At 41.6% G+C, this 26,271-nt stretch overlaps 2 protein-coding genes across 5 annotated transcripts in view; one reads left to right on the forward strand and one right to left on the reverse strand.

Annotated features, from left to right (window-relative positions):
- The window catches only part of ppp6r3 (protein phosphatase 6, regulatory subunit 3), a 53,929-nt gene extending 42,815 nt beyond the window's left edge, over positions 1–11,114 (reverse strand). Inside the window, exon 1 of the mRNA XM_044193187.1 lies at positions 11,093–11,114. The gene's annotated coding sequence lies outside the window, so the exon portion shown is untranslated. The remainder of the gene's footprint in view (positions 1–11,092) is intronic.
- Positions 11,115–14,260: 3,146 nt separating this feature from the next.
- ric8a (RIC8 guanine nucleotide exchange factor A) overlaps positions 14,261–26,271 on the forward strand; it is a 32,827-nt gene continuing 20,816 nt past the window's right edge. Inside the window, exon 1 of one of the 4 annotated variants that reach the window (XM_044193202.1) lies at positions 14,261–14,456. Coding sequence is in view for 2 of the 4 variants with exons in the window: in XM_044193198.1 (XP_044049133.1) it covers positions 15,055–15,150 (96 nt within the window). In the remaining 2 variants the exon portion in view is untranslated. Of the gene's footprint in view, positions 14,457–14,886; positions 15,151–20,088; positions 20,471–24,792; positions 25,142–26,271 lie in introns of those variants that run through there. The other 3 variants (XM_044193198.1, XM_044193199.1, XM_044193201.1) reach the window with 3 other exon arrangements.

The raw sequence follows: 26,271 nt of genomic DNA on the forward strand, positions 1-26,271 counted from the left end.
TAGAACACTGCACTCCCAGAATGCAGGCTTACTTGTGGTTCCTAGAGTCTCCAAAAGTAGAATGGGAGCCAGAGCCTTCAGTTAACAAGCTCCTCTCCTGTGGAATCAGATCCCAGTTTGGGTTCGGGAGACAGACACCATCTCCACATTTAAGAGTAGGCTTAAGACTTTCCTCTTTGATAAAGCTCATAGTTAGGGCTGGCTTGGGTGAGTCCTGAACCATCCCTTAGTTATACTGCTATAGGCCTAGACTGCTTGGAGGCTTCCCATGATGCACCTCTCTCCTCTCTCCCTCTCCATCTGTATGCATTTGTATCCCCTTAATGCATGTTACTAACTCAACATCTTCTCTCTCCCATAGTTTTGTGCTTTCTCATCTCTCTCCTCTCTCCTTCTGTCGCTTTCAGCAGGTATTTCTGCCTCCGGAGCTGCAGAGACTGGATCTTTGGTTGTGGCCCACTGCTGCCCCTGTGTTCCTGCTCGACAACTGCTACTACACTTGTTGTTATTGGCCTTGTTACTATTATTGTCATTATTATTCCTATGACTATAATTCCTATTATTATTACTTTATTAATATTAATATTACCACTACAATTACATTATTACAATTTTAAAATTCTAGGTGGAATTTGCATTGTGCTTCCCCCTTCCCCCTTCTCTCTCTGCACCTCTCTCCCTCTCTCTCAACCGAACACGGCAGCAGCAGATGGCCGTCCACCATTGAGTCTGGTTCTGCCTGAGGTTTCTGCCTGTTAAAAGGAAGTTTTTTCTTGTGACTGTTGCCAAGTGCTTGCTCATGGTGGGATTTGTTGGGTCTCTGTAAATAATATTATAAAGAGTACGGTCTAGACCTGCTCTATAGGAAAAGTGCAAGAGATAACTTCTGTTATGAATTGGCACTATATAAATAAAAATGAATTTAATTGAAATGAATAGAATTCTAATTGTGCCTTGCTCATTTTCTTATCCCTACACCTTCAGAAAAAGACTAATTGGTTTTGCACAAAAACTACACCAAGATTTAGGATTTGATCATGACCACAAGGTCGGATTTTCTGATGTTTCCAAATATGAGTCATCTGGATGTGAAGATTATAATATTCCACCACAACCAATCAGTGAAAAAACTGGAGTTATTTCCGACCAGAGACACCCCTCATCACACAACAATCTGGTTATATCTACATGACAATCATTATTGTGGTATTACAAATATGACAGGCTTCTTTGCATCACCTTGTCTGCATGTACAGTTACAAGTTACAAAGTACAGTTCTACTACATAGGTGTGCACACTACTTACAATGTATGTCTGTCAGACTGCAACAGCCGTTCAGGCAAATCTGTAAAATGTATAGACTGTGAGTGGATTGTCACAGATACGCCAGGCTCCACCATCCACTAATCACCCACACCTGCTCCCAATTGCACTCCTGCTCCCCATTAGTTACCAATCACAGCCAGTATAAAAGCCCTGCACTCACCTCAGTATGTGTCTGACCTCATTCAAACTTAGGACTCTCCATGCCACACGGCATCACACTTCGTTTCTCCTGTCTCAAGTGTTTCTCCAGTGTTTCTCCAGTGTTTCTCCAGTGTTTCTCCAGTGTTTCTCCAGTCTGTCTCCAGTGTTTCTCCAGTGTTTCTCCAGTCTGTCTCCAGTCTACCTCCAGTGATCTCCCTGCCTCCAGTGATCTCCCTCCTACAGACTATCCCTCTCTCCATACCCACTATATCTGGCTGTCATTCAATAAAGAACCTTCTTGTCCATCCTGGTGTCCCTTGCCTGTCTGTACCGTAACATGGATATGACAATCACAGCACTGTTATGAGATGCACAAACAATGCTCTCCAACATACAGTGTTACACCATGTAGCCATGTGATATTCTGTGAAAAATGTTGTAGGTTATACCTTATACCACAAAGAAAGAAAGACAAAAACACAAAACCAAAAGGGTATGTCTGTTTGAAAGTGTCAGCAGTGTCGAGAGGTCCTGTTTAGGGCCACTGAACACAAATGCTACATACAACCTATCCCCAAGGATGATACATGCACAAAGTATATATATTAAGATTTTGAAACCCGTTACCATGATGGTAGACATGAGCCCAATTTTGTCTGTGCCATCACATTCAAAGGTGAAAAGTGGTGTGCCACAGGTGCAGATCGTGTGGAACTCTTTGCCAAACAATTCAGATGTGCGAAATACAGCAACTACTTATTCACTGACGACAATGCATCTGGATTTGACAGTTATATTATGCCGGACTACTTGACAAAGCAGGGTGCAGTACCTAACCTAACCATGAGAGGCAGTATGGTTCTTCTTATGTATGATCAGGCATACAAGCAGAGGTGGATTGATTCCTTTAGCTTTCTCCTTATGCGTTTAGGAAAGACCCTGATGCTCTTGGGTTTGATGAGCTAGAAAAAGGATATTTCCCTCACAAATTCAACACCAGAGTTAATTAGTTTTACAGAGGACCCTACCCTGACCCCTCTTAATGTGGGTGCGTTGTGTTTAGGAAGGCATGCATGGCCTACCTCGAGACAATTCTCAAGTGTGCAGGTTTAGACCCCTTGAAATGCACAACACTGGCATCATGTTGTTTGGGCATTTACAAAACAAATGTCTTGCCTAGTGCAACACTGGCTTTGACATATGATGGTAGTTACAAAGACCTACACAAAGCATACTCTCCATACAGTGGCTTGAGTTTCTAACACACAAGTATGGCATTGAGATTTTTGATCTGCTCAGTTAAACTCTAACTACTCCCTAACCAAACAAAAGATCAAACAAAAAGACATTCTCTAAACCTAACTAAAAACAGGAGAAAACAATATTAATAAAAATGGCAGTTCACCTCTACGGCTTCGTGCTATAACTATAAAGTGTTCGATCTATTTCATCAATCAATAAAATAAAATAAATAGCATAATTATAATGATGAAATACATATAAATAATAAAACCATAAAATATTTTATGATATTTATATAAATATTTTATTTTATCACATTTGATACAGATAAGTTTCTGTAAATTCCTCCATGTTGATTATTAAACTTGTCAGAGTTCGCATTTTTGGGCCCTCATGATCTTGGCAGTACTTGGACCCTCCATTTCTTAGGAAAATGTCCTGAGGAGCAGCAACAGCTTGTCCTCCCACACGTTAGACGGATATATGTCCACTGAGGAGCTCAATTTGCACAGATCTTAAAATTTCTGGTCTTCAGTTTCAAATAATATTAAAACTGGTTAAAAAAAGTCAAGATAAAACTCACTAAGATGATAAAAATAATTCAAACTCGAAACAAACTGGGGAGGATGGAAGCAGCCATCTTGGATTCTCTACAGAGAATCTCTGACAGCTTTTGCCAGTGTCAGCTGACTGAATCAAACTTCCTTGTTGTTAATTTACAACAATGTACAAGATATTGTTAGCGGTGAAGTTAGAGTGGACATAAGCTAATACAAGTGATTATGTTAGAATCAATGTACAAGGTATGTTAGCAATAAAGCTAGCGCTAACCAGAAGTTAACACAGGCAGAAATATTTGACTAAACTCACCGGACTAAACACGATTTTCACAGAATCTCTCAAAGTACACCAAGTTGGAGGAAAGGCTCTGGCACCCATTTTGCATGGTTGTAGCAGGTCCATCAAATAGTGGTAAAACGTTTTTTGTGAAGGTCATGATTGAGAATGCAGAGTGACTGATTTCTGAACAAATACATAACATTGTATATATTTACTCATGTTGGCAGCCTTTTTATATGATGACTTGTTTAAAAATTAGGGATATAAATTTTTATGGACTACCGTCTTGTCTCACACTTCTCCCACCACATAAAGTCAACCTACTTGTCATTGATGATCTGATGAATGATGCGAGTGGCAATTTAAAGTTCAGAATGTTTTTACTAAATGTCCACCATAGAAACCTCTGTTGTATATATCTTGTGCAGAATTTATTTATTCAGGGTAAGGCCAGTAGAACAATTAATCAGAATACCAATTATCATCTTTTTAAACCCTAGAGATCAATACCAAATCTTTGTTAGGCAGGCAGATGTTTCCATAAAAGACAAAATATTTTATTTATTAGAATCTTTTAATAATGCAACAGCTGCACCATATGGGTATTTATTAGTTGACTTTAAAACCAAGACACCATGTAATCTGAGACTCAGATCTGAGTACAGATATGTTGTCAGGCCATCCTATTGTCTATGTACCAAAAAACAAGTAATCTAGCAAAACAAAGAAAAAGAAATGTCATTACACGTTTGCAGAAATGTGGTTCAACTGAACATGTTATATAAGGCTCCATGCCCTCTGAGGAAAGTCATTCTCAGCAGTGCCACCAATGATTTTATCCATGCCTAATGCGAAATAGCACTTAATATGTTAAAAGGGAAAATACCATTAACTACGAATCAGCACAAATGGATGAAGAAGGAACGGGCTGGAATCACTGATTGCTGACAAGAAGGTTGGGGTTTCTAAAAAAATAAAGTGATCAAACAGACTGGAGGAGGATTTTTGCTTCCACTGCTAGGAGCTGCCATACCTTTTTTTATTACCAGTCTTTTCTCACAAGGCTAAATGTTTAATTCATTTGTTTAGATTTTAGTTTGTTGTTTGTTTTTTTCACAAATGGAACATATGCAGAAAATGTATTTGGTTCTACAGCATCAGTTGGATGGAATAAGAAAAACTGGTAGTCAATAAACTATTAGACAATAAGTAGAAAATTAGTTGGATGATGCAATAATAGATGTACTAAAGCTTCCAGACACAAATTTACATGAAGAAGCTAAAAAGTATAGTATTGTTTTACAACACTTTTTAAACGTCATTAAAAAAGGTGATGACGAAAAAGGACTTGACACTATCACTTCCTGAGGATGAAGAGAAAGAAAAGCTGTGTTTCCACCGCAGGAACTTTCCCTAGGGACAAGGAACCTTTGGAGGAACTCAGTGTGTTTCCACAGCAGGGACCAGGGTCTAAATTAAGTTCTGGGGACATTATTTTACCCCCCAAAAGATCCCTGCTTGGGGGTAGTACTTTTCAGAAGTACCGGAACATTCGGGGTGGGGCTTGCTGTGCTGAATATTTCTGATTGGTCAAGCTCCGACTAGCGAAGCTGCAAGTGGTTTAACTATCTGGATCAATGCATTGCTGGGTCACAGGCCAGCCTTCTCTGGCACAGCGGCTCAGCTACTGGGCTGTTGGAAGCCGTGGTGGTAGACAAGGAAATGGATGACCTTAGCTACAACGCTAACTGTTGTCATGCTATTACTACCCTAGCCAAAAGCTAACGTCAGCTACATGCTAATGCCAACTGCTAATGGCGTAGAATCGTGGTGTTCGTTAAGACAAGGGTTGGCTAAATAGATAGTACAAAATTGTGTCGTGTTAATGTCGTCACAGTGAGACACATCATTTTTTTTCAGTGTATTTTTCACTGAATTGCAGGCTGCAGAGACTAGTTTGTTTACTCCTATAACCACCAGCAGCCGTTGTCCCATGTCACTTGCTGAAGCACACTGTGTGCGGTCCTGTGTCTGTTATTGCTGAGAGTGGAGGGATGTCAAGAAATGTACATCTTTCAATCAAGGCAGAGTAAAAAGATCAAACTTGCTTTTTACACACTCCTCTGACATACTGTTGAGTATTCAATTAAATTAAATTTGATTTACATAGTGCCAATTCATAACAGAAGTTAGCTCATTTCACTTTTCCTATATAATTCCCACCAAGAGCAAGCACTTGGTGACAGTGGCAAGGAAAAACGTCCTTTCAAGAGGCAGAAATCTCAAGCAGAGCCAGACTCTACTTAGGCGGCCATCTCCCTCGACCAGTAGTAGTGACATTTTGTATCTAAATCCAAAAACAAAATGTGTGGGATTTCATTTAAAAATAAATAAATAAATAAAATCTGTCAGCAGTCCTGTAATGTTGGAAGGTGTTCTTCCGTCCTTTAGGATGTGAATTTTTTCCATCGGTGTCTACCACTATATTTGTTTTCCTGCGTTTTTTTTGTTGTTTGGTGTCGCCCACATTTACCAGGTGGTCTTTTTATTGGTCTTTTTACAACTGTCGCCAAGTCCTGATCCTTGCTATCTTGACATGGTGGATTTGGCTATATTTGTAACAACATCACTGACAATATTTTTTGCCGCAAGTGGGGCTTGGCTAAACTTAGACCATGTTTGAATATAGGCATAGCCATTCTGAAGAGACTGCGAAACATACCATCAAGACCGGCTCCAAACTGTGTGCTCTATCCTACAAAGCTTGGTAGTCCTGATGTGGCCTGATTCAGATAATGACATATTTTTCCTGGTTGTGACTTGGTCTGAAAGCCATCTTTAAAGCAGCTAATACTGTTGTTTTACAGTTCTGAAGTTAAGTTTGACAACAGCTTTTCAATTTGTGAATGGTATGTGCTGACCCTGAATGGACTTGAGACTAATTTCGATATCGCCAATTGATTCTTTGGACAGAGGCACGTAATGTGGCTTGTCAAACTGCAGAATGGGATATAGCTTATCCGTACCCGTTATATTAATGCTGCACAAGAGGAGAACAAAACTGTCACCAACAACCTGGTAGTCCTGTCTGTATAAACAAACATGTTATAACATCTGCCATGAATATTGGCCGGATGCGGGGCATACTGCTTGGGGTAGTACTGATCATCAGGAGTCAAAAATGCCACAGGTTTGAACTCTAAAATATGTTTACCGTTTACCGTTGACCATGTGACCGCTATGGTTGGGTCACCTATAACAGCAACATAGTTTCTGATATCATTGTATTGTAATGACAGGCTTCTAATTCCGCCATTTCGGGTAATCACCAGCCGGCAGAAAAAGACACACTCTATCGCCTCAGTACATCGTACCCTTATATTCTTTGTCATAATGCACCACCTCTTAAAAAAAATCACAAGATTGTCCAGTTACACCACTGAATGTAAAAAATAGCTAAATGAGTTGAAGACAATCGTACCTGATGGTGCAGACTTGACAGCAAACGGCTGACGGCCTGATGTAGCAGCAGCATTCATAGTTGAGAGGTTTGAAGGTAATAGTGAACAAGGTAGGCCATCTTAAGAGATTGATAACCTGACTAGAATGTTTCCCAATTTTTATACCACAAGAAGGATGTTTAAAAACACACCCCTCTTTTTTTATGACAACACTCCTCCACCTGACCTATACACCTCACATGACTCACCTGCCCTATACATCCCCCTCTCCACCTCTGATAACTTACATGACATACATAACCACATATCACATGATACATAGGGTGTGTGTGCACATGATGTACACTTTACGATGTGCATGTCTTGGCATGTGCACATCCATGCCAGAAAGTATTACTATTACCACTCCTGGTATTAGAACGACATTTTTTAAATGCCTGGTGGCGGGGAAATTTAGACGAATTGTAACCCTTTCGGCTTTACATAGTTTGTGAACGTGAACTCATGCACTGGAGTTAAACTCAGTACAAACTACTAAAATAACATAAAGGAGTACACATTATGAAGAAAGGTAGCGCTAAGACACGATGCCAGGCGGAACTTAAATTTCACTTTCACTTTCCGGCAGAGCTATTACATTGGCGTATCGCTTAAGAGAGAAGAAAACAAATCACGGTGGAAAGCCGGCTTAGAGACGGTTCAGAAAGTTGTTATGCAGTCCATAGTTATAGAGCATTTTTTGGACCCGCGAAATTGAGCGGAGGATGTGACGTTTGGTTGTTTGAGCTCGACAGAGTGATTGGATCTAAATGTGGACACTGCCCAGCTAGCAAAATTGAATTGACCCACACGTGGACCAAATTGCATGTGCCGGAACAAAAACACTTTTACCTATATTGCACACTCATGGCCTGGCCGAGTCGGCATAGTCTTGGGGTGAGGTACGGCCGCAGCGTGGACTGATAGTTCTGGGCCGAGTCTGTCATATCTCTCGGGCTGAGAGATACGGCTGAAGTGCGGCCCGAATTTGACCCGAGTCCAACAACCCACAACCAAGCCGGGATGAGCCCAACAATTCCCCCATCCTACCACCCCCCCTGCGAACCCGTCCCTCAGATGCAAAAAACAGGATAGAATCAGGTTACATGTAGAAATGCCTGCTCTTTTATTAAATGACACATAATTTTACACTACAAAATTACTGAGTACTCACATTCAAACACATGATTTACACTACAATGTTAGCTTACTGAGTACTCACATTCTCATAGACATACACGAAATAGTAAACAGGTAAACATGAGTCCAGAAAAAAACTGCAGCTGAAACAATAGTCCAAAACCCGCAGTGTGAGTAAAGTCCAGAAACTGCAGCAGGGAGTGAAGTAATAGTCCACAAACTGTAAGTAAAAGTAGTAGTATTTACAATATTTTCCTGTACAGCAATATAGCGGATTATCAGCTTATTGGTGATTCTAATGTGCCACTCTTCCGCTGTATAAATGTATCTGGCGAGGTTCGTCGTATGCCCACTCTGACTTATGACAAGCCACACTACACATCACTCTCTAAGTCAATTATTGACGATACAGAGATATCATTAAAAAACGACCAAAAACTTTCACATACAGGAAAGTAATTGTCAAACTACATTTCAGACCTGTGAGGCAGTATTTAAGTGTGAATTGAAAAATTACGCACACACCGTACACCAGAGATGATGGTCGATATATGTCGTACTATACGAAACAAGCGGGTGGTGAATTACCCGGCTTTATTGGGACAAGTACACAATACGGCCAAGTGCTAGGAGGTGTATTTTGCAATCTATTTAGGATGGCTGTGCCCTTGTTAAAAAGAGGATTTAGTTTGGCTGAGCCTCATTTAATAACAGCTGCCACAAACATCGTAGGGGATGTGTCGTCCAATATTGTGACAATTGTGTATCAAGAAAACAGGAGAGAAACGGACTGATGGTGTACAGCCAAAGACTGTTAAAAAGGCCCCTAGTTGGATGTGGGCGTAACTGTTGTGTGTCTAGAAAATGTAAAACGGCTGCAAAAACACCCAGAGGTGCCAAAAAGAGGTCTGTCACCATAGGTAGCAGAGCTCTGATCAGATGCTCCAGGTTTTTGTCAAAAGACAAAAATATGTGGAAAATAACCATGGTGCTCATTCTTAATCATTCGGAAGAATGTGTGAAGAGTGAACTGGATCTATTTACTGTGCCGTACACACAGACATCCCTTGAAAAACCTACATTTGTTGAAATCCCTCTGGTTTCAGCATTAACACAGGGCCTCTGGACTTTTATATATCAGCTAGCGGGGAGAATTACTTTGATCTGAATGACACCTATTTGTATGCACATATGAGAATTAAAAATGTTGACGATACAATCTTGGCAATCTTGACGCCAATGTGGGTTTTATAAACTACCTGAGATGCACACTTTTCTCACAGCTCGATATAATGCTGGGAGACAGATTTATAACACAATCCTCAAACACTTATCTATAAGTGGAATAATCGAATGTTTGATTAACTATGGAAAAGACACACTGGATACACAGTTCAGCACAAGTCTGTTTTGTTAAGACACCTGTAATCACATGACTGATGCTTTGATAGAAGAAGACAACTGTAGCGAGAGGAACAGGAAACTGTCGTTTCATAGAATTAATAGCACCAATACACACAGATATGTTTTTTCAAGAAAAACTTTTGCTAAATGGTTGATATTTCTCTGAAATGTATATGTTCAAAAGATGAATTTTCTCCAATGACCGCAGCGAATGCTCAATGCAGTGTTAAGATTATGTCAGCCAGTGTATTTGTAAAAAGGTGTCTATTGCTCCTACTGTCAGGTTGACACACAGCAGGGCTCTACAACACGCTAATGCTAAATGTGCTATAGAGAGTGTCTTTGAAAACATTTTCCATTCCTGCCGGGACAAGGATATGCAACCAAGAAATTCTCTACATCCCTAAATTTGTTATAGTTGGATTTGTCGTTAACGAGGGATATACGGGTAGTTCTATACATAACCCCATTTTGAGCACTATGATATAGAGTTTATACGTTTATATGCAGACGGACAGTCTTACTCTGCAAAGCCATTTCAACCGCATTTTCAGAGAGGCCAGTACAGAAGAGAGTATTACCAGCAGATACAAACCACCGGTCGCCATCTAAAAGACAGATTGCTGGCATATCACGTCAATTTTGGTGGTGGCTTTCCCTTATTCTGTTTCAACTTGGAGCATTACGGAGGATGTTCAGGGAATGTGTCACTGATTAAAGCAGGCAATGTGCTGTTGGAAGCCTGTTTTAGGACACCTCTCCCCCACACTGTTAATCTGATATTTTATTCTGTTTTTGAGATATCAAACAGGAGACAAGTACTTTTGGATTACTACTAAAACACAATGAATACTATAGAATTATCCAGTATTGCGACCAACTCTGAAAGTTTGTAAATTACCCGTTATGTTAATTGTAAACACACATCCATCTGACAAGCACTGGCTGGCTATTTATATTACAAACAAGGATATTTTTGTGACAGTTTTGGCAACCCTCCCAACTGACAATTTTCCATTAGAGATAAACAATTTCCTTGTGAAAAACTGTACAGATATATCTTATTCTAAAAGACAAGTTCAGGATAATCATGCGACAATCTGTGGTCAATATTGTGTCTCTTTTCTATGTCATATACAAAAAAATATGTCTTATGCACAGGTGCTAAACATGTATGGAACTAATTAGGGGTTCAAGAAACACTACAATTTTTGTGCTGGTTAGGTGTTCAAGCCCTGAAGGGGCTGAAACACTTTTATGTTTTGTTATGCCTGGTCTAGGGGGAACCAGCGCAGCATTAAAATAAAAATAAACTCCCCTCTTTTCAAGGATGACCAGTGCCACAGCACATGCAGTCCAAATTAAGTTGATTTAATCATAAAGGGTAAAACAAGCATCAGGGAGAGTATGACCAAAGCAACAAACAAAACAATCTATATTACTTTTCTAATCTAAAAGAAAATCTAAAGAGATCATAAGAATACAAAAGGCTTCTCACCCCTACATTTATCCAGACTGCTCGCTTAGACATTATTTCATTATATACAAATCAGTTGATTAGCACTACCAGGAATTGACAGCACAGTACAGCACAGCTCAGCATGATCTGGTTGGGAGCCAGGAAAAAGGAGTCCCACCGGCATTGGCTGGTGCCATTTTAAAGTAGACATCAGTCTCTTGTCCAATCAGCAGCCACCACCTGCAACTCAACATTTTAGAAAAACACAGCAGAGTGAACAGCACCATCCACAGGCAAGGAGGGAGAACACAGAAACATAGGCACACTCAAATACAAATGACTCAGGGTCATAACACCCCCCCACATAAGATCAAACATTTCTTCCCCCCAAGAAATGTTTGATACTTAAAACCCTGCACGAGACAACGTATTGGCTACAATATCAGTTCCTTTTATGTGGTGAATCTCAATGTTAAAATCCTGCAGCAATGATGACCAGCACATAAGCCGCTGATTGTTATTACACATGTGGGACAAGAATGCAAGAGGATTATGGTCTAAATACACAAGAACCGGGGTTGAGCTCGAACCAACATAAACCTCAAAATGCTGTACCGCCAAAAGCAATGCCAGAGCCTCCTTCTCAATGGTGCTATAATTCACTTAATGTTTATTGAATTTCTTTGAGAAACAACACACAGAATGACCAATACCATGATCATCCTCTTGCAAAAGTACAGTGCCTCCACCATAAGCACTGGCATCTACCTATATTTTAAAAGGATATTGGACATTGAACTGTTAGCTGTGGGACTCCGGCCATACTATATGCCACGTGAATTCTCATATGCCATTGTTGTGGCTGTTTACATCCCCCCTTCTGCTAACTTTGGCATCAGCATGCAACTCCATAGCACAACTCCACACTGAACATCCGAGTGCACTCATATTAATCTCGGGTGACTTCAACCATGTCAGTGTTTCAACAACACAAGGGCATTTGACCATATTATTCATGACAAAGCTGATAGTGACAGGTTATATTATCGTGAACAGTTTACCAGAGGTGAGCCCAGAGACTTAGTTAGAAGTTGTCAGCACATGAGTCCTAATCAAGGCTACAGTGAGGCAAGGAAATTGCTGACTTATCACTATGGTAATGAACTGAAGATTGCAACTGCCTACGTTCTGTAAGAAAAATTCTTCACTAGATTCTGAAACAGCAATCTCTTAATGATGACTGTCTTCTGACGTTGTTATATGAAGTTGAGGCGATTGTCAATGGCAGGCCGATAACATGAGTGTCAAATGATCTGAATGATTTAGAGGCACTCACACCTAACCATTTTCTTCTCCTTAAAAGACAACCAGTACTACCACCTGGAGTGTTTCAAAAGGATATGTTGTATGTCAAGAGGAGGTGGAAACAGATGCAGTACCTGTCTGACAACTATTGAAAGCGTTGGACAAAGAGTACTTGCCACTTCTGCAAGAAAGACTGAAGTGGTCAGTAACCAAGAGAAATCTGAAGCCAGGAGATGTCGTCCTCATAGTTGACAACAGCGCACCAAGAAGTTCATGGTTGCATTTTTATCCCATTACTGCATGTTACTAACTCGACATCTTCTCTCTCCCGTAGTTTTGTGCTTTCTCGTCTCTCTCCTCTCTTCTTCTGTCGATTTCAGCAGGTATTTCTGCCTCCAGAGCTGCAGAGTCTGGATCTTTGTTTGTGTCCCACCTGCTGCCCCCGTCCGTTTTCCTGCTCGACAACTGCTACTACAGTTGTTGTTATTGGCTTTGTTACTATTGTTGTCGTTATTATTCCTATGACTATCATTCCTATTATTATTACTTTATTAATATTAGTACTATTCAATTCAATTTTATTTACATTAATTCATACAAATCAATACAATATACAATTCATAACAGAAGTTATCTCATTACACTTTCTTATAGAGCAGGTCTAGACCGTACCAACCAAGACTCCTCTTTACCTATAAATCCCTCCATGCCCTTGTACCCCAGTACCTACTGGACCTTCTCCATCCTTACAACCCGTCCCAGAATTTGTGGTCCACAAGGGTCTGCTGTCAATCCTTCACACCAGATTATGGACTTTTGGGGACAGAGCCTTCAGCATTGCAGCCCCCATCAGAACTCCCTCCCATCAGTGATCCTTAACGCTCCTTCTCTGGCCATCTTTAAAAACCTCCTCAAAACTCACCTAGGCCTACTCACTAAGGCCTATGGTCTTTAACATGATCTTCCCCTTTTTGCGTAAAGCGTCCTTCGGTCTCTTGAAAGGTGTTATCTACAGCAGGTAAAATAAGTATTGAACATGTTACCATTTTTCTCAGTAAATACATTTCTAAAAAGGTGCTAGTGACATGAAATTTTCACCAGATGTTGGTAACAACTCAAGACATCCACACATGCAAAGAAATCAAACCATAGATGTCCATAAATTAAGTTATGTGTTATAATGTTAAATGACAGGGAAAAAGTATTGAACACATGAAGAAAGGGAGGTGCAAAAAGGCCTGGAAAGCCAAGACAGTCAGTAATTAGAGAGCAATCCTGCCCTTTGTCAGTGCAAATTAATATCAGCTGGTTCAGTCCCAACTGATAGCCTATAAAAATCTGTCTCATCACCAAGGTGTCACAGAAGAAACATCTCATGATGGGTAAAAGCAAAGAGCACTCGCAAGACCTTCGCAACCTTATTGTTGCAAAACATACTGATGGCATTGGTTACAGACGGATTTCAAAACTTCTGAATGTTCCAGTGAGCACTGTTGGGGCCATAATCCGGAAGTGGAAAGAACATAATTTCACCATAAACCGGCCACGACCAGGTGCTCCTCGCAAGATTTCTGACAGAGGAGTGAGAAGAATTATCAGAAGAGCTGTTCAAGAGCCAAAGACCACTTGTGGACAGCTTCAGAAGGACCTGGGATTAGCAGGTACAATTGTTTCAAAGAACTGGCAAACTTCATATAATTGAAGAAAGGATGAATGGAAAATGTTCAGAGATTTTCTTGATAAAAATCTGCTGCCATCTACCAGGATGATAAAGAAACAAGGGTGGACATTTCAGCAAGACAATGATCCCAAACACACAGCCAAGGAAACTCTGTTGGTTTCAGAGAAAGAAAATAAAGCTGCAAGAATGGCCCAGCCAATCACCTGACTTGAATCCAAATAAAAATCTATGGAAAGAACTAAAGATCAGAGTTCATAGAAGAGGCCCTCGGAACCTTCAAGATTTAAATACTGTGTGTGGAAGAATGGGCCAAAATCACACTTCAGCAATGCATGCAACTCGTTTCTCCATACAGGAGGCATCTTGAAGCAGTCCTTACCAACAAAGGCTTTTGTATGAAGTATTAAATGAACTTCAGTAAGTGTGTTCAATACTTTTTCCCTGTGTCATTTAACATTATTATACATAACTTAATTTATGGACATCTATGGTTAGATTTCTTTGCATGTGTGGATTGCATGGGTTGTTACCAACATCTGGTGAAAATTTCATGTCAATAGCACCTTTTTAGAAATATATTTACTGAGAAAAATGGTGACGTGTTAATTACTTATTTTACCTGCTGTAAATCAAAGTTATTATTATTATTATTATTAAGGGGTTTACTTTTCCTATTTTATTATTATTATTATTATTATTGAATAATAATAATAAGAATAATTTAATAATAATTTACATTTCATTTAATCAAAATGAAAGATAAAATTTACTGCCTTTCCAACCAATATGCAAATACTTTTAATCAGGAAATTCGTTTCTTCCGTCTTTCCCTGGATCACCTGAACGCAGCGCTTGGCTTGCACAAATCCTCTCCGTTAATCGCTTCCCAGCGGCTGGTAGGGATTCAGATATCATCTGCGGGTGGTGACAAACCATAGCGTGTATTTACAATTTAAGTGACAAACACAGAGACATCCTCTAACGGTGAATTCAGGAGGAAGCTGCAGCTAGCTCAATGGCGATGAAAATGGATTTAAATGCCATCATAGAGCAAATGGAGACGGGAGAGCAAGACGCTGCTTTGACGGCTCTACAGAGCTACAACAAGGAGGTAAACATAAGCATAATAGCATAAGAACGGGCGTACCCTCTGTATTGAAACATGAAGTTTATCTATACACTTATGTTCTGTAAATGTTGCCGGTTTTACTGCTGTAGCATAATTAGCTTCTGTTCAAGCTTTAGGTCAATTACAAGATTATTAACATGGCTAGGAAGATAAGGTCTTTATTGCATCACCTTTGATAAAAAGCTGGTGGCTTAACAATTAGCAAATATGGTGACACAGTCATATGAGACACAATTTACCAATGGATTTAAACCCGATTATTTACACAACAATACTGAAGATTTTAAACTGACACGGAAGTGTTAAAATAATGCTTATTATTTCCTATGGTAGAGACACTAAACCAGTTTGAAAGTGGCATTAATTTCTTTTGGCCACTTGGAGGCAGTAGAACAAGCTGTAAACACAACATTGACATATTATCGCCTTATAATGTTATAGCAAACATGTTAGCAAATAGTTTTACACATCCAGCAGACTCAGCATTAGCATTCTTTTATTCCATTATTTTTGTGTTCACCTGATGAATGTAACCCAAAGATTCACTGTCCTTTATCTTTGGATTGGTCTCTTAAATGCTCCACTATGTTGACCAGCTAGCCACTAACTTTGTCTGTCTGTTTGTCTGAAAACCAAAACAATGAGCTAAATAGGCTGTCGAGTTGAGGGGAACTGCAGAGTTGCTGATCATTCTCTGTGGGTTTGTCACTATGAGCAACACCTTTCATATTACACACTTGATTTCACATTGAGACAATTTTACCATAAAGAGTGAGGCAAACAAGCCCAGCCCTCCTAAGTGACCCCTAGTTTGGATGTCAAAACCACTGTGACATACAACCTACCATCCTGAGTTTGCCCTACATGGAGCTTTACACTCTCACACTCACTCACACTGATACTCAAACTAAGTAATCTGGTCACAATGGTTTCCAAGAAATTCATTTTTATTAGCAGTATAGTATTTTGTCCACCCCCATTTATATACACATGAAGGGGACAACATATTAAAAGTACCTGACTGTACAGGTGTATCTAATAAACTGATAACTGTCAATATGAGGTTATACATCTTGTCAATTTTAATTAAGCACTACATATTTAAGAGTAACACAGGTAAACACAGTGTAAAAGCAATTCAGATCAGTGTGTATTGTTTAATCTCACTTCACTTAGTGAGGACATTAAGGAATAGTTACTGTTTATTACAACTTTAGTCCTCTTTTAGTTTTAGCCATCATTTTTACCAATGATAACATTGCAATTACCAAAGCAATTGCTGAGATCCGGCATGACACTTTTCTGTGGCAGAAAACACAACACACAGCCTTTCAGTAACTATTATACTGCAACCTGAGCTTATGTACACACTTTATGGCTGACTAAAGTAACATAACTATCCCTTCACAACAAACCCGCTGGACTCTGTCACACACAGGTTACCCACAAGGCCACCTTCCTTAAAGGTGGAGGCTCGGCTGGTAACACACAGGTGTGATCAGGCTGTGGGTGTGCTAACCAGAGGTGGAAGAAGTGTTCAGACCCATTACTTAAGCAAAAGTATAAATACGAACCCCACTGTGAAAATACTCCACTAGAAGTAAAAGTTCTGTATTCTAAACCTTACTAAGGTAAAGGTATGTAAGTATTCTAGCAAAATTTACTTAAAGTACTCATTGCAAAGTAAAATGGTCCCTGTCAGTGTTTTACTATTATATATGATGTTTTTGGATTAATATTACTGCTGCATTAATGTGTATGTTGCATTTTACTGCTGTATTTAACCTTGAGCTAATTTTAACTACTTTATGTACTGTTGGGTATGTTTAATCTTTTTTTGTGTGTTTAGTATGTGGCATTTCTAAATACCACATTATTCACGAGCCTTGTTGGCCATTACTATGAAAGACACACTGGAATCAGAGTTCTAGCATTAGCTGGGTGTGGATCAGCAGGTAGAGCTGGTCATCCGCTAATCGCAGGGTTGATGGTTGAATTCCACATGTCAAATTGTCCTTGAGCAAGATACTGAACCCCAAATTGCTTGGTTAGGCCCAATGCCTTGCATAACTTGCTGCCATTGCTGTGCGTGTGTGTATGTGAATGGGTGAATGAAAGGCAAATGGTAAAGCACTTTGGATATAAATGCTATATAAATGCAGGTCACCCGAATGCTTTGTTGCTGTATAAATTGAGAAACTCAAATATGGCAACCAGCTGCAAAATCTTTTTGAGAGCCAGCTAGTTGTGTCAACTCAGTTTAAGAAGTTATACTGTTTGTTTCATCAAACTTCTGTAAGGTGTGCACCACACTGCCTAATTGCAACAGCATTTGGTGTCCTGTTGACAGCCACATCCAAACATGGATCAGTGGATCATACTTTGAGATGAGTATCAAAGTATCACTGCTCGCATTCTTCCTTTGTAACATAATTATGTTACAAAGGAAGAATGCGAGCAGTGACTGAAGAGAATATCTACTGTCAGGGCTCTAGAAGGGCACAGAATGCAGCATTGCATAGATGTTCTGGCATTTTCCTGGGGAGCGCTGAGATAATTTCTTCAACTGCCCCGGTTTGGTATCTGGTGACTGACTCTGCGTCACAGTGGGAGTCAAGAATTAGTGTGTCTCGTGCAGTCCAGTCTGTTCCATCTGCAGTCTCTAACTGGAGTGATGTTGTGCATTGTCAAACCACCACATGAAAGTAGTGAATATGATTGGCCATGATTTATGATCCCTCCCCATATCCGAGTGCGCCACAGGTGTGCTGGGTGAGCCTGGCCACGAATATACCAAAAGTGCATTTGGCACGGCCCTGATGCACTGGGCAGGGCACACTTGACCGCTATCTGCACCGTGCCGCTCGGTTCACGAAAATAGAACCCTCAGTCTCAAAGTAGTTGTGCTTCATTTGTCTAACTTGCCAGCTGAGCTTTACAACATGCTGTCTGCTAACTCCAGGTGAGCACTGCTGCATGGTTCTCTCAGCAACAGACTTTAGCTGTGTGGGAGTTGATCTTGAAGGCAATAGGATTAGATTCTCTGATACACAAATAGTCTCCTACAGCCCAGTCAAATCCTACTCTACTAAAGAGCTCTCAGAGATAAGGAGCTTAGTGTCTGCTGTATAAACTGATGGCATAAGTGTGTCAATATCATTTATTAACTGTAAAGTCCTAATATCAGATAGCACACTTACACAATGAGTATATGCACTTGGACTGAATTCACTTTTAACTTGTATATTGTTAACGCTGCACTAATTAACAAAATTTTTATTTATAGCATTCTGAATTCTGGATTCTGATTAACTGGAAGGTGTGGATTAACTTAGTAACTGGACAGTATAACTAGACACCTATGACATACATGTTTGTTGTAGTTCTAAATTAATACGCCAGTATTAAATTGTATGGAAAGACAGTAACAGTGAGGCTTAGCTCAAGAGCTTAGTGCTAGGGTTATTTGTTTTATTTTAATCATTTTTAAACAGATTGTACTCATTTTTTCTTACACAGTTCTATGTAGTTTTTACCAGTTGGAGGGCTGTTTAGAGAAAAAAAAATAGACTAGCCACCTGGTCCGCGCGGCTTCTGTGGTAGCAGCTTCAATTGATTAATGGATGCGCTCTGCTGCGGGCATGCTGCCGCAGACGTGTTGTGCCGTGTCTGTGCCCCATGTATTTCAGCCGTCCAGCTGCAGAGGCAAAGAGAGAGGGCTGGAGAGGGTACAGTGTCTGTGACAGAGAGGCACCCTCTGTGAAGGAGAGAGAAAGCACTATATAACATTATCTTTGCTGGAAGACGTGGGCTGGGGGAAGCCGGGACAAATTGCCTACCTTCAGATAGGTGGACGACCCACTCTTCCATTTTTCCACAGCCACCTACAGCAGTTAAAGAACCAGATATTTTTTGTTGTTGTAGACTAGGGCTGCACGATATATCGTTTCAGCATCAACATCTTGATGTGCGCATGTGCAGTAGTCACATCACAGGACGTGCAATGTCAAGTAAGGCAAAAGACAAAAAAATTGCACGGCTCTTATTTTCCATGACTAACCTACAAGAGAAGTCTGTCTGATATAACATAATTTACTCAAATTTAAAGGTTCTTGGATACACTGAGTTTTATGCTAGTGAGTGACATGCAGGCTCTGCATGCACAACAAACTATTAGTGTTTCATAGACATCCAGTGTTTTTTAGTCAGTGGAGGAGAGACACACCAGCTTTACCCTTGGCATCAGATCGCGTTTTAAAGTCTGCATCACTGTAACTTAGCCAACTCGTGGTAAAACATGAGCCTTTTCTCTGGAGTCTGCCAGGAGGAGAAGTGTGAGAAGTGAGGAGAGGTGTGTTTTCTCCAGGAGTTGCCTTGGTCTTGGCGGAGCTAAGGCAGATGCTGCAAACTACTACTGACTTCAGATTGACTGACTGATCGACGGTACCGTGAGTACCCAGTCTATATATTGCAAATAATCATTGTTGTTCATGTCCATTTTGATTTCCTGATTTAATTCGTTTTGTGGGGTAAAACCTGGAGCAGATTTTTTCTTTTGGTTGTGAACTGAATTGGAACTGAACTGTTTTCGGGTTGTGGGGAAAACAAAACAGATTCTTTACAAAGTGGATTGAACTCTGGGACTGTGGGACGGGTTACACACGTACAGACTCACACACATACCAATATTGTTTTGCTTGCTTGATTTAATACACCTATTGAAAACTGAATTGAGTTGTGGTCTATATTTTTTTGCAGTTCTGTTTTTTTGTGACGTATTTCATTGCTACTTGCTATTTGCTATATTGTTTTGTAAGGTTTGACGGAGATATTTTATTTTAATTTTATAATTATTATTTGTCAGACGTGACTCTGACTGGCACACAAGTGTCAAACCCGCTACAAAAAAGTTCTAGAATGATTAATTATCTTGTGAAAATTCCTGTATTTTTTCATATCGCAATATATATTGGTTGACAAGACCAAGATGGCGGCGCATGTACATCGCAAGGCTCAGTGTCTCTCCAGTTTTTGCATTTATGCAGTGTTTTTCTTGCTCATCTCAGGTCTGTTCGTGCAGAACAGCTGTGCCTTAACTTTGTACACCCGGCATGAGTTCTTGGGTATTGGTTTGTGCATTCCTGGCAGTTTTATCGGCAATCTTCGTCCCTGAGATCGCCAGAACACCCGATGCTGCGCACCCTACATGGCTGGGCGGAAGTGCTCGCAAGTGGTGTCGTAAACAAAGGCGGGGGAAGCTGGACGACACACACTCCGGCCGATAGGATGGCAGATGAATCTGGTAAGACCAGAGGTGGAGGACATTTACGTTAACAAAGCTTGGTGCATGAACTCTGTTATTGTTATGAGACATTTCTCAGCTAACCTAGAGTTTCTCATGGTTAAATGTAGACCGTTTTATCTGCCACGGGAGTTCACTTCCACCATTATAACGGCAACTTATATTCCTCCGGATGCTGATGCCAAGCTTGCTATAAGCGAACTTCATGGAAATGGAATGCTCACCTGAAGGCTGCATTTATTATTACGGGAGATTTTAAACACTCAAACTTAAAGGCAGTGCTCCCCAAATTTCACCAGAATGTTTCCTGTCACACTAGAGGAAACAAAACTTTGGACCATGTCTACACAAACATGGCTGAGGCTTACGCCGTGACCTCCCTCCCCCACCTGGGTCAATCTGATCACCTTTCTTTGTTCCTCACCCCCAAGTATTCACCTTTCATCAATCGTGTGAAGCCATCAGTGAGGACCATCAAAGTATGGCCTGCGGGGGTAGACTCCACACTCCAGGACAGGTTTCAACACACAGACTGGAGTATTTTTGCCTCTCAGGCCACCTGTGGCTCTCATACGGACATAGACAGCTACACCTCCTCTGTACTGGACTACATCAACATCACCATAGACAGTGTTACAACTCAGAAGCAGATCACCACATACCCAAATCAAGCCATGGATGAACAAGGAGGTGCGCCTCCTGTTGAAGGCACGCAACACTGCCTTCAGATCAGGTGACGCACAGGCCTACAGCACTTCCAGGGCAAATCTGAAAGAGGGCATCAAAAAGGCCAAGCACTGCTACAACTCCGACCCTCGACACATGTGGCAGAGCATCCATGCCAACTACAAACCCAGACACTCCACCCCTGTAGCCACAGATGTCTCCTTCCTGAATGAGCTTAACGACTTTTATGCTCGCTTTGAGAGAGACAATAGGGAAACTGCCACCAAGCTCACACCCTCAGCTGACCACCCGACCATCACACTCACCTCCGCAGATGTCTACACTGCACTGAGCCGGATCAATGCGTGCAAGGCTGCTGGACCAGACGGCATCCCCGGTCACGTACTCAAGGCATGTGCAGAGCAGCTCACTGGGGTCTTTACGGATATTTTCAACCTGTCCCTCGTCCAAGCAGCTGTGCCAGCATGCTTTAAATCCACCTCCATTGTGCCAGTGCCGAAACACTTTAATCCAACGTGCCTGAATGACTACCGCCCGGTAGCACTCACACGCATTGTTATGAAGTGCTTTGAGCGGCTGGTCCTGGCACACCTAAAGGACTTCCTCCCATCCACACTGGACCCATACTAGTTTGCAGCAATAGGAGCACAGAGGATGCAGTCTCCATGGCACTGCACTCTCTTCTCACACACTTGGACAATAAGAACACTTATGGACGAATGCTGTTTGTTGACTTCAGCTCTGCATTCAACACTGTCATCCCTTCCAAGTTAATCACCAAACTTGGAAACCTGGGCATTAACACCTCCATTTGCAATTGGATAATGGACTTCCTGACAAACAGACCTCAGCTTGTTAGGTCAGGCCACAACTGCTCGACCACCATCACACTCAACACTGGCGTACCACAGGGCTGTGTGCTGAGCCCCTTCCTCTACTCCCTCTTCACACTCGACTGCAGGCCTGCCCATGGATCTAACGCCATCATCACGTTTGCAGACGATACTACGGGGATTGGTCTCATCAGCAACAATGATGAGACTGCCTACAGGGAGGAGGTCCAGCACCTAGCCACATGGTCTTCTTCTTCTTTTCCTTTCGGCTGTTCCCTTTCAGGGGTCACCACAGCGAATCATGTGCCTCCATCTAACCCTGTCCTCTGCATCCTCTTCACTCACACCAATTAACTTCATGTCCTCTCTCACTACATCCATAAATCTCCTCTTTGGTCTTCCTCTAGACCTCCTGCCTGGCAGCTCCAACCTCAGCATCCTTCTACCAATATATTCACAGTCTCTCCTCTGAACATGTCCAAACCACCTCAATCTGGCCTCTCTGACTTTATCTCCGAAACATCTAACATGAGCTGTCCCTCTGATGTCCTCGTTCCTGATCCTGTCCGTCCTCGTCACTCCCAAAGAGAACCTCAACATCTTAAGCTCTGCTGCCTCCAGCTCTGCCTCTTGTCTTTTTTTCAGTGCCACTGTCTCTAAGTTGTACAACATCGCTGGTCTCACCACCGTCTTGAACACCTTTCCTTTCATTCTTGCTGATACTCTTTTATCACACAACACACCTGACACTTTTCTCCACCTGTTCCAACCTGCTTGCACTCACCTCTTCACCTCTTTTCCACAGTCTCCATTGCTCTGAACCGTTGACCCTAAGTACCTAAAGTCCTGCACCTTCTTCACCTCTGCTCCCTGTAACCTCACCGTTCCACCTGGGTCCCTCACATGTATTCTGTCTTACTGCGGCTAAGCTTCATTCCTCTGTTTTCCAGAGCAGACCTCCATCTCTCTAGATTTTCCTCCACCTGCTCCCTGCTCTCACTACAAATCACAATGTCATCCACAAATATAATAGTCCATGGAGATTCCTGTCTAACCTCATCTGTCAGCCTGTCCATCGCCAGAGCAAGCAAGAAGGGGCTCAGAGCTGATCTTTGATGCAAACCCATCTCCACCTTGAACTCCTCTGTCACACCTACAGCACACCTCACCATGGTCTTACAGCTCTCATACATGTCCTGCACCACTCTAACATACTTCTCTGCCACTCCGGACTTCCTCATACAATACCACAGCTCCTCTCTCGGCACCCGGTCATACGCTTTCTCTAAATCTACGAAGACACAATGCAACTCCCTATGACCTTCTCTGTACTTCTCCATCAGCATCCTCAAAGCAAATACTGCATCTGTTGTACTCTTTCTAGGCATGAAACCATATTGCTGCTCACAAATGCTCACCTCTGCCCTTAGCCTAGCTTCCACTACTCTTTCCCACAACTTCATTGTATGGCTCATCAGCTTTATTTCTCAGTAGTTGCCACAGCTCTGCACATCTCCCTTGTTCTTAAAAATTGGCACCAGTACACTTCTCCTCCATTCCTTGAGCATCCTCTCACTCTCCAAGATCTTGTTAAACAAACTAGTCAGAAACTCTACTGCCACCTCTCCTAGACACTTCCATACCTCCACAGGTATGTCATCAGGACCTTTCCACTCTTCATCCTCTTCAATGTCCTCCTCACTTCACTCTTGCTAATTCTTGCTACTTCCTGCTCCACACCAGTCATTTCTTCTACTCTTCTTCCCTTTCATTTTCCTCATTCATCAACTCTTCAAAGTACTCCTTCCATCTTCCCATCACACTCCTGGCACCTGTCAATACATTTCCATCCTTATCTTTAATCATCCTAACCTGCTGCACATCCTTCCCATCTCTATCTCTTTGTCTGGCCAACCTGTACAAATCCACCTCTCCCTCTTTAGTGTCCAACCTAGCATACAAGTCCTCATATGCTCTTTGTTTGGCCTTTGCCACCTCTACCTTCACCTTACGCTGCATCTCCCTGTACTCCTGTCTACTCTCTTCAGTCCTCTCAGTGTCCCACTTATTCTTAGCTAACCTGGCCACATGGTGCACAGACAATAACTTGCTCCTTAACACCTCCAAGACAAAGGAGCTCATCGTGGACTTCAGGAAGGAGAGAGGAGGCACACATGACCCCATCCACATTAAAGGGATGGCTGTTGAGCGTGTCTCCAACTTCAAGTTCCTGGGGACCCATATTTCGGAGAACCTGTCCTGGACCAGGCTCAACAGCCTCTTTTTCCTGAGGACACTGAAGAAGAACCAACTGTCCTCTGCTATCCTGGTGAACTTCTATCGCTGCACAGTAGAGAGCATCCTAACCAACTGTGTCACAGTCTAGTATGGGAACTGCTCTGCTGCAGAGTGCAAGGCACTGGAGCAGGTGGTGAAAACTGCCCAGCGCATTACAGGGACTCCACTTCCAGCCATTGAGGACATCCAGAGGACACGCTGTCTGCATCGAGCCCGCAGCATTCTTAAGGACTCCTCTGACCCCGCTCAGAGACAGTTTTCTCACCTGCCTTCTGACAGGCGCCTCAGGTACCTCCAGACAAGGACCAGCAGACTGAGAAACAGCTTTTTTCCCAGAGCAGTCTTCCTATTGAACTCTGCCTCCCGCTGATTCCACTGTCCCCTCACACACCTTAACTTAAATGCTGCTATATTGATATTGTTTTTGCTACATGTACCACATGTTCATTTGCACTACTGGACTATTTATTTATACCTATACTGCATCATTTGCACTCCAGTACTATGTACTGAATACTGCAAAAACTCATCTACTGCACTGTTAACTATTCCCATAAATTGCACTACTTTATTGTTACGGACAGAAGGGCAGGAGACACAGAGGTGGAGACACAGATGGTTTTTATTGACAATGGTAAAACAGGCAGAGAGTTACTGAGTAGGTGGTGGTTACTGATACCGTCCTTTGTGAACTGTGGTCGGAGATCGGGAACAGGAAACACACGTTGGAGATTGGAGATCACAGGAGACACAGTCGAGGAGACGCACACGGGGATAGGATTGAGTCCGAAGGCGTTGTCTGATATGGTGAGGAATAACGTCCATGTAGAAACGAGACCGGACACTGACTGAGGTGAGTGGGGTGTTTATATACTGGAGTTGATGTGGTGCAGATGAAGGTCAGGTATGTGATTGGAGACAGGTGTGTAATTAAAATTCTGGAGAGGGAGTGCGTTGTGGTTGTGAGGTTGTGGAGCCTGGCGTGTCCGTGACATTCATTGCACTGTTGTTCTGCCCAGTCCAATTAATTATTGTACATATCCATCAGTATACTTCTGTTTATAGTAATGCCATCTGTATATAATGTCCATACTACCACTTGTAAATATTTTCATTATACTGCTCTATCCTGCATTTATGCACACACTTTTTATCCTGCACTTGCTTATTGCACTTCTGGTTAGACCTAAACTGCATTTCGTTGCCTTGTACTTGTACATGTGTAATGACAATAAAGTTGAATCTAATCTAATCTAATCTAATATTGCAGGGGGGAAAAATAGCGCAATGTCTGTTTTTTCCAATATCGTGCAGCAGTATTGGAGACCAAACCAGAGCTAAAAGGAGAGTGAATATTAGAGTTACATTCATCATTTGGGCACAAATACAACTCCAAATGAATTCTCATGTTGCTCTGTGTCTGCTGGATGTGTAGGAAGGAAACAGTTTGCCAACACTTGCACTATAAAACTTAAGGTGATGAAATGTCAGTGTTATTTTTTCTGCTTGTTCTGCTGCTCCCAAGTGACCAAAGCAAACAAACAAACCACGAAAAACATTTCAGCAAATATAAAAGTGGAAATCCATTGAGGTAAATTGTCACTGTGTCAAGTTGTCTTAACTGACTATGCCAAAGTTGTGTTGCACTGTCTGGGAAACATGGTGGACATTGTTAAAAGAAACTAACCTTGACTGTTGGTAGTAGATGGGATGTGAAATGTAGTCTCTAGTGTCAAAATCAGACATTTTGTACAGCCAACCATCCACCCCGACCTCCTCCGTTAGAGGTTTTGTGGCGCTACAACGTTATGCTTCTTCCTACTTTTTCTTCTGAGAGAGAAAACCCATTATTAGCTCAGCCACAAGAGCTTGTCAGGAAAATGTAAAACATAGATTGTTTTACATGTTTGAACAAATGATAAATTCTGTCGCTTATCTGGTTGTGACAGACATCACTTGCTTATGATTACTTCTTTGTCTACT

The sequence above is a fragment of the Siniperca chuatsi genome, linkage group LG4 (genome assembly GCF_020085105.1).
Source record: "Siniperca chuatsi isolate FFG_IHB_CAS linkage group LG4, ASM2008510v1, whole genome shotgun sequence".
Taxonomy (NCBI): Eukaryota; Metazoa; Chordata; class Actinopteri; order Centrarchiformes; family Sinipercidae; genus Siniperca; species Siniperca chuatsi.